Source organism: Heterodontus francisci, chromosome 4, assembly GCF_036365525.1.
Source record: "Heterodontus francisci isolate sHetFra1 chromosome 4, sHetFra1.hap1, whole genome shotgun sequence".
Taxonomy (NCBI): Eukaryota; Metazoa; Chordata; class Chondrichthyes; order Heterodontiformes; family Heterodontidae; genus Heterodontus; species Heterodontus francisci.
The window spans coordinates 14281377-14290258 of NC_090374.1; the positions used below are offsets into that span (position 1 = coordinate 14281377).

The 8882-nt window shown below is 41.0% G+C and overlaps 1 protein-coding gene across 1 annotated transcript in view; it reads left to right on the forward strand.

Annotated features, from left to right (window-relative positions):
- Nucleotides 1-2921, forward strand: part of tmem8b (transmembrane protein 8B) — a 92955-nt gene extending 90034 nt beyond the window's left edge. The window contains exons 15-16 of the mRNA XM_068028980.1: nt 167-283; nt 2571-2921. Coding sequence (XP_067885081.1) covers nt 167-283; nt 2571-2921 — 468 coding nt within the window. The remainder of the gene's footprint in view (nt 1-166; nt 284-2570) is intronic.
- The last annotated feature ends 5961 nt before the right edge of the window (nt 2922-8882 follow it).

The window sequence follows — 8882 nt, forward strand, 5'->3', positions numbered from 1 at the left end:
TATCCTATAAAACAAGAGGGGATTTTTTCTTACTAAAAGACAATGAATAGTAAGTCAAAGCAAAGAAAGAGTATATAATTAAAATGTTCGACTGTCATTAATGGTTTATTATGTCGCATTCAGTGATGCCAATGCTTGCTGACCCCTGTCCTTTGCACTTTGACAGATCTTGTACTTACTGGGAGCCATGTTGCTTTCGATGGCCTTGCAGTTGGACCGGCACGGACTGTGGAACCTTTTGGGGCCGAGCCTCTTTGCTCTTGGCATCATGGCCATTGCTTGGGTAAAGAGAAAGATGCCTTGTTGTATCTGCTACATTGGCCATAATCATTTCAGTCAGTGAAAGACAAGTCTGGGTTTCTGGGAATCATCTGAAATATTTCGAGTGGCCCTCATCCAATTCATCGGGTAGTTGGTGCTAAAGTGTCTGCAACCAACTTGTCAGCTGTGGCTGATTGGTTAGCTCTCTGAGTCAGAAGGTTGTGAGTTTGTAGACCCACTCCAGGGACTGGAGCATATTATCTAGGCTGATTCTCCCAATGCTTGTACTGAAGGAGAGCTGCATTGTTGGAGGTGCCGACTATCAGATGAGACATTAAACTAAGGCCCCGACTGCCCTCTCAGGTAGATGCCAAAGATTCTGTGGCAATATTCAAAGAGCACGGATGTTCTCCTCACAGAATCGTTACAGTGCAGAAGGAAGCGATTCGGCCCATCGTGTTCACACTGGCTCTCCGAGCGAGCAATTCCCTTAGTCCCTTTCCCCAGCCTTCTCCCTGTAACCCTGCACATTCTTCCTTTCCATATAACTGTCTAATTCCCTTTTGAATGCTTCAATTGAACCTGCCTCCACCACATTCTCAGGCAGCAAATTCCAGACCTTAACCACTCGCTGTGTGAAAACGTTTTCCCCATGGCACTTTTGCATTTCTGACCAAATACTTTAAATCAATGCCCTCTCATTCTCAATCTTTTCACAAGTGGAAACAGTTTCTCTCTATCTACTCTGTCCTGGTGACCTGGTCAACATTTATCCCACAACCAACATGACTAACAAACCAAAGACCTGGTCATCATCACATTGCTGTTTGTGGGAAGTTGTGTTGAAATTAGCTGCCATGTTTTCAACATTACACAGTGGCTACACTTCAAGTGTATGTTGTTGGTTGTAATACACTTTGGAACATTCCGAGGTTCGGAACGGTGCCGATTCAGAATCACTGTGCAAAACAAAATCTCCCAATCTTCCCTCTGATGCTTTGTGCAATTATCTTAAATCTGTGCCCTATAGTTACCAACCCTCCTGTCAGTGGAACAATTTTCTGCTTATTTACTCTATCAAAACACTTCATGATTTTGAACACCTCTATCAAATCTCACCTTAATCTTTGCTGCTTTAAGGAAAACAACCACAGTTTCTCCAATCTCTCCACATAACTCAAGTCCTGAATCCCTGGTACCATTCTACACCCTCTCTAGGGCCTTGACAACATTCCTAAAGTTTGATGCCCAGAAGTGAACACATTGCTCCAGCTGAGACTGAGCCAATGTTTTATAAAGATTTACCATGGTACTCTATCCCTCCATTGATAAATATTTACAATGTTACTCTATACTTCTATTGATAAATATTTACAATGTTAATCTATACTTCTATTGATAAAAATTTACCGTGGTACTCTATCCCTCTATTGATAAATATTTACAATGTTACTCTATACTTCTATTGATAAATATTTACAATGTTAGTCTATACTTCTATTGATAAAAATTTTACCATGATACCCTATCCCTCTTTTGATAAAGAATTACCATGATACTCTATCCCTCTATTGATAAATATTTACAATGTTAATCTATACTTCTATTGATAAAAATTTACCGTGGTACTCTATCCCTCTATTGATAAATATTTACAATGTTACTCTATACTTCTATTGATAAAAATTTACAATGTTAATCTATACTTCTATTGATAAAAATTTACCGTGGTACTCTATCCCTCTATTGATAAATATTTACAATGTTACTCTATACTTCTATTGATAAATATTTACAATGTTAGTCTATACTTCTATTGATAAAAATGTTACCATGATACCCTATCCCTCTTTTGATAAAGAATTACCATGATACTCTATCCCTCTATTGATAAATATTTACAATGTTAATCTATACTTCTATTGATAAAAATTTACCGTGGTACTCTATCCCTCTATTGATAAATATTTACAATGTTACTCTATACTTCTATTGATAAAAATTTACAATGTTAATCTATACTTCTATTGATAAAAATTTACCGTGGTACTCTATCCCTCTATTGATAAATATTTACAATGTTACTCTATACTTCTATTGATAAATATTTACAATGTTAATCTATACTTCTATTGATAAAAATTTACCGTGGTACTCTATCCCTCTATTGATAAATATTTACCGTGGTACTCTATACTTCTATTGATAAATATTTACTCGTGTACTCTATCCCTCTACTGATGAAGATTTACCATGGTACACTATACTTCAAGAAAAGGTTTAACGTTCTCTTCCTCTTTCTCTCACAGTCTGTGCGTACGGTCCGAAGACGTCACTGCTACCCTCCCACATGGAAGCGCTGGGTCTTCTATCTCTTCCCTGGCACTGTCATCGCCACATCGGCCGTGGCACTCTACGCCTTTGTGGAGACCGAGGAGAACTACTTCTACATCCACAGCATCTGGCACATGCTGATCGCTGGCAGTGTGGGCTTCCTCCTGCCCCCTACTGCCAGACCGGATGGAGGGGCAGGGGGCGCAGGAGTCGTCCCTCTACCGAGGAAGAGGGGGTGCGGATACCGGCTCTGTGTCAATGAGCACGAGGAGATGGGACTGGTGGATCCGGGACTGGTGTCTGTAAACAGCATTTGCAGCAGCTGATGTTCTTCTGCTTGGACCTGCAGTAAAACGACAAACGTTCTCTCTCTCTTTATGAACAAATGGAAGGAACGTCACAAAAAAAAGAGAGAAGAGTACGAACGTACGAACAGGTGCTCTGTAAATAAAGGAAACCCAGTGAAAACGCACGAGACTGGGCGGCACCGGAGCTTTCCATTCCGCCAAAGGGAACACTTGTTGTCTTATCATTGCTGTCCCTCGGCCCCTTAAGAACTATTTGTTCAGAAATACAAGGAAGGGGAGGGGAGGGGGGCCCCCCCCCATTAATTGTCTCAATAAAACTGTATAAAATAAAAGACAAAGCTTTTTGAATGCACCTTTTTTTAAGAAAGTGTGAGCTCCCTTTAAATGACCCACTGGCAGTATAACTCTCAGGACAGGCTCTTCGGGTCACCTGCCATTTAATACCACTGTCAGATGATAGCAGACATGAGGTCGTAACTATCAGGAAAGATTCTCCAGAAAAAAAGGACTGAGGGGTGACTGAAAGAGGTCTTTAAGATGTGAGTTTGATAGGGTAGGTGCAATGAAGGTGTTCCACTTGTGTGGGAGAACAGAACTAGAGGGTCATAAATGTAAGAGAGGCACGAATAAATGCAAAAAGGAATTCAGATGAGACTTCTTTCCCCAGAGAGTGGCGAGAATGTGGAACACGCTACCAAAGGGAGTGGTCAAGGGGAATAGTATAGATGCATTTAAGAGAACACATGAAGGGGAAGAGAAGGGAAGGATATGTTAATTGCGTGATATGAAGCAAGGTGGGAGGGTTGACTTGGAGTCTCTGGATATTGAAGATTAATTTCTTGGTGCAAAACCAGGAGAAAAATTATAGAGGAATTACAACATTTTTTCCCCATTTTCGTTGAACATTTTGTTTACTGATCATAAAAACCATCCAATCGAGCAATGAAGAGCCCATTTGCTTTCCAGTTGGCTGGGAGGGCAGAGCCACAATGATGAGTGTCATGAAACCTCTAAGAATACATCTCGCCAGAGTTGGCAACCAACCCTATGTCTAGTGCTGGTGAAACCGTACCCCACCCAGAGTCAGAGCTCCGGGGAGTGGTTAAATGGGGGTGAAGGGATGCTGGAGAGAGAGAGAGAAGTTGTTAACCATGACAACAGAGGAGGAAAGAAAAGTTTATTCAAGGTAATTTCACAGGATTTTCCTGTAACTTTGGTGTGAGATTGGATTCTTGGGAATGACGCTTAGGAAATTGAACGGTGATCTGATGAAGGAGCTTAAAATATTAAAGGGATTTGATAGGGCAGATTTGGAGAACCTCTGATGGGAGAATCAAGAACAAGGAGACATAATCTTAAATTAGAGCTGGGCCATTCAGGAGTGAAATCAGGAAGCACTCCTTCACACAAAGGGTAATGGAAATCTGGAACTCTCTTCCCAGAAAACTGTGGATGTTGGGGGTCAACTGGAGCTTTCAAGACTGAGATTAATAGATTTTTGTTAGGTAAGGGTGTCACGGGATACGGAGCAAAGGCAGATAAATGAAGTTGCAGTACAGATCAGCCATGAGCTAATTGAATGGCAGAGCAGGATTAAGGGGCTGAATGGTCTCCTCCTGCCTATCAGCAGAATCCAGTGATCCGGTGAATGTGGGAGTTACAGTGAGAGACTTTAACTAAACTACAATGTCCACTTATTGATATCTGATAACTAGCCCCTATTTAATGGTGAGCTACAGAGTTTGGGCGGCGTCTACAGTTTCACAGCACCACAAACAATGGATCCACGTTCAAGGGATCAGATTATTTGTCAAGAGTTTATGGTGACAATTGCTGTTGGCGCGGGGAGGGGATGGGGGAGATCCTCTTTGCTTCCTTTGCTAGCACTTCAATAAAGCCCGAAGCTCAAGGCCCAGACTGAGCGGGTTGGGAGCAGCAGCGGGAACAGATGGACTGCTTTCGAATCACAAGTTTGAAAAACAGGAAAAAGAATCAAAGCATGATGTCGCAGGAAAACAAGGAAGTCATTGGTTGGTAAGTCTTTCATCTTTTCTTTTTTCCCTCTAAACTAAGGAATTGGTTTAAACTAAGAGCCTGGGAATTTAAAGATTTCAATCAGGGTGAGTAAAACAGTAAGTGAATTAATAATAAGAGCATTAACACAGAGCAGCTTCATCTGAGAGCAGATTTCACCACAATGCAAGGGAATTTGGCGATTGTGGGAATTTGGTGAGTGTGGGAGTTACAGGTGCTGCTCGATATATAGAAAATAAACAAAAAGGGTTAAATTAGGACGGTGGGCTAAGTTACAGTAAAGACCTAAAGCATGTAACTAAATTTAATAAATTAAACAAGGTTATTATCTAGATTAAAAACTATAAAAGAAAATTGAGTAATATTTCAAAACTTGAAAACCCAATTCGTTAAATAAAATACAATAGAGATGAAAGGGCAGGTGATGTGTTACAGCTGCAGCATGTGGGAGCCAGTGGACACCAGTATGATCCACAACAACCACATTTTCAGTAAATGTCTGCAACTCGAGGAACTTCGGCTCAGAGTTGATGAGCTGAAGTCCGAGTTTCGGACACTGCAAGGCGTCAGGGAGGGGGAAAATTTATCCGGACACTTGGTTCCAGGAAGCAGTCACACCCTTTAGGTTAAGTACTTCAGATTTGGTCTGTGATCAGGGAGAGTGTGACTATGAGTGAGGCAGGTATGGGGATCCATAAGGTAGCACTGGAGGAGCTCAGTCCTTGCACTTGTCCAACGGGTATGAGGTTCTTGCAGCTTGTGTGGACGAGAGCAGGGACTACAGGGTAGATGAACAAACTGCCATTCAAGTTGAGGGAGTAAAACGGCATGTAGTAGTGGAAGGAACAGTATAGTTAGGGGGATACTGTTCTCTGCAGCTGAGAGCACGAGTCCTGAAGGCTGTGTTGTTGCTTGCCCAGTGCCAAGGGTAAGGACATCTCCTCAGGGCTGGAGAGGAACTTGGAGTGGCAGCGGAAGGATCCAGTTGTCGTGGTCCATGTAGGTACTAATGACATAGGTAGGACTAAGAAAGAGGTTCTGCCAAGGGAGTATGAGCAGCTAGGGACTAAATTAAAAAGCAGAACCACAAAAGTTCTGAATTACTAGCTGAGCCACGAGCTAATTGGCATACTGTAAATAAGATCAGAGAGTTGAATGCGTGGCTCAAAGATTGGTGTGGGAGGAATGGGTTTCAATTCATGGGGCACTGGCACCAGCACTGGGAAAAGTGGGAGGTGTTCCTTTGGGACGAGCTTCACTTGAACCGTTCTGGGACCAGTGACCTGACAAATCAAATAACTAGGGCTGCAAAGACGACCTTAAACTAAATATTGCAGGGGAAGGATCAAGGGAGGGGAAATTTAGAAAATTAAAGAGAAAGGACAAAGCAATAATGCAGGGTAACAATACAGGTAATGATAAACAGAGTGTAACAGGAAAGGACAGAGAGTACAAATATAGTGCACCAGCAAATAGGAAAAATAGTAAAAAGACAGAATTAAAGGCTCTTTAACTGAATGCACACAAGGTAGAAAAATTGATGGCACAAATAGAAATAAATGGGTATGATCTGATAGCCATGACATAGATGTGGTTGCAAGGTGACCAAGACTGGGAATTGAATATTCAGGGTATTTGACATTTCGGGAAGACAGGAAGAAAGGAAAAGGAGGTGGGGAAGTTATGTTTATGAAGGATGAGATCAGTACAATAGTAAGAAATTATCTTGGCTCTGAAGATCAATATGTAGAATCAATTTGGGTGGAGATAAGAGATAGCAAGAGAAAGAAGTCATTGATGGGAGCAATTTATAGGCTCCGTAACAGTAGCTCCACTGTAGGACAGAGAATAAATCAAGAAACAATAGGGGCTTGTAAGAAAGGTACGACAATAATTGTGGGCAATATTAATCTTCATATAGATTGGGCAAATCAAATTAGAAAAGGTAGCCTTCAGGACGAGTTCATAGAGTGTATTCGGGACAGTTTCTTAGAACAATACGTTGTGGAACCGACTAGGGAACATGTTAATTTAGATCTGGCAATGTGTAATGAGACAGAATTAATGATCTCTTAGTAAAGGATCCTTTAAGGAAGAGTGATCATAACATGGTAAAATTTCATACTCAGTTTGAGTGAACTTGGGTCTGAAACTCCTGTTTTAAACTTAAATAAAGGCTATTACAAAGGTATGAAGACAGAATTGGCTAAAGTGTGTTGGGAAAATAGATTAAAAGGTAAGATAGTAGATAAGCAGTGGCAGACATGTAAGGAGATATTTCATAATTCTCGACAAAGATATATTCAATTGAGAAAGAAAAACTCTGAGAAAGATTAACCATCCATGGCTAACTAAGAAAGTTAAGAATGGCATCAAATTGAAAGAAAATATGCACAATTTTGTGAAGATTTGTGGTAGACCAGAAGAATGGGAACATTTTAGAAACCAGCAAAATATGACTAAAAACAAAAGAGGGAGAAAATAGATTATGAGAGTAAACTAGCAGGAAATCTAAAAATAGATAGTAAGAAGAAACAATGAAATGGCAGAGACTTTGAACAATTATTTTGTATCTGTCTTCATGATACATAGGAACGTAGGAACTTGGGAGCAGGAGTAGGCCATTCAGCCCATCGAGCCTGCTCCGCCATTCAATATGATCATGGCTGATCATCCACTTCAATACCTTTTTCCCACACTATCCCCATATCTCTTTATGTCATTGGTATTTAGAAATTTTTAAATCACTGCTTTAAACATACTCAATGACTGAGCTTGCACGGCCCTCTGGGGTAGAGAATTCCAAAGATACACAATCCTCTGAGTGAAGAAATTTCTCCTCATCTCGGTCCTAAGCGGCTTCCCCCTTATTTTGAAATTGTGTCCTCTGGTTCTAGACTCCACAACCAGGGGAAATATATTGCCTGCATCTACCCTCTCTATCTTGTCATGCTAGGTCCCCACCTGCCAAGAATGAGGCACACTAATTTTGTCATGAACATTGATTTTAAACTGTTGCTGGAATGAGAAAATGACTTGTTAAACAGATCAGCCATGGCTGGAAAATGATATTTGCATATTACCAGACAGTGCCGGAAGGACAAAGGACCATTCCCTGACACATTAAACCTACAATGGACCTTGATCACCGGGTATTGTGTATAAGAGGAGCATTCCAGAGACTGCTAAGGTGATACAATCCAGGACAGATTAGAGAAGCTGGTCACATGACTAACTGGCTGCTTCTGGGTCTTTTGAACTAGCCCCAGAGAATTTGAACTCAGAAAGACTGTTAGCTCCTGGACTGAGAAGATCTCTCCTGTCTGCTCCCATCTCTTTCTCACAAGCCTCTGAATCCACTGAAGACACATGAACCCTAAGAGAGAAAAGTCTCCTACAGCGAACAAGGTTTAAGAAGAATACTGGACGCCAATGAAAAGCAAGATCTACCTACAGTCAAGGACTTTACAGTGAGCTCGAAGAACTGTAACAAAAACTCTTCAGATATTGCCTCAAACGTTTCCACTTTATTTTTCTTCTGCTCTTTCCTGTCTCTATTTGCATGTGTGTATCGTGTATGCATGCTAGCGTGGGCGAGTCATGTATCCGTAGGCGTCAACTGAATTCGAATTTAAGTTCAAGTTTAATAAATTTCAACTTTTCTTCTTTAAACCTAAGAAAGCCTGTTTGTGCTGGTTTCTTTGCCTTATAATTGAAAAGCGGTGAACAAGGATTCACCAAGAGGAAGCTAAAAACACGGTGTGTTTAAAATTAAACCCTGTTACAGTAAGACCAGGTGAAGGCTGAGAGGGAACCCCAGACACCTTTCTCACCTGGTGGTAACAATCTGTTTAAGTATTTTGTAGGTTTCAATATGGTCACCTCTCATTCTTTAAACTCTAGAGAATACATGTCCAGTTTCTCCAATCTCTCTTCATAGGACAG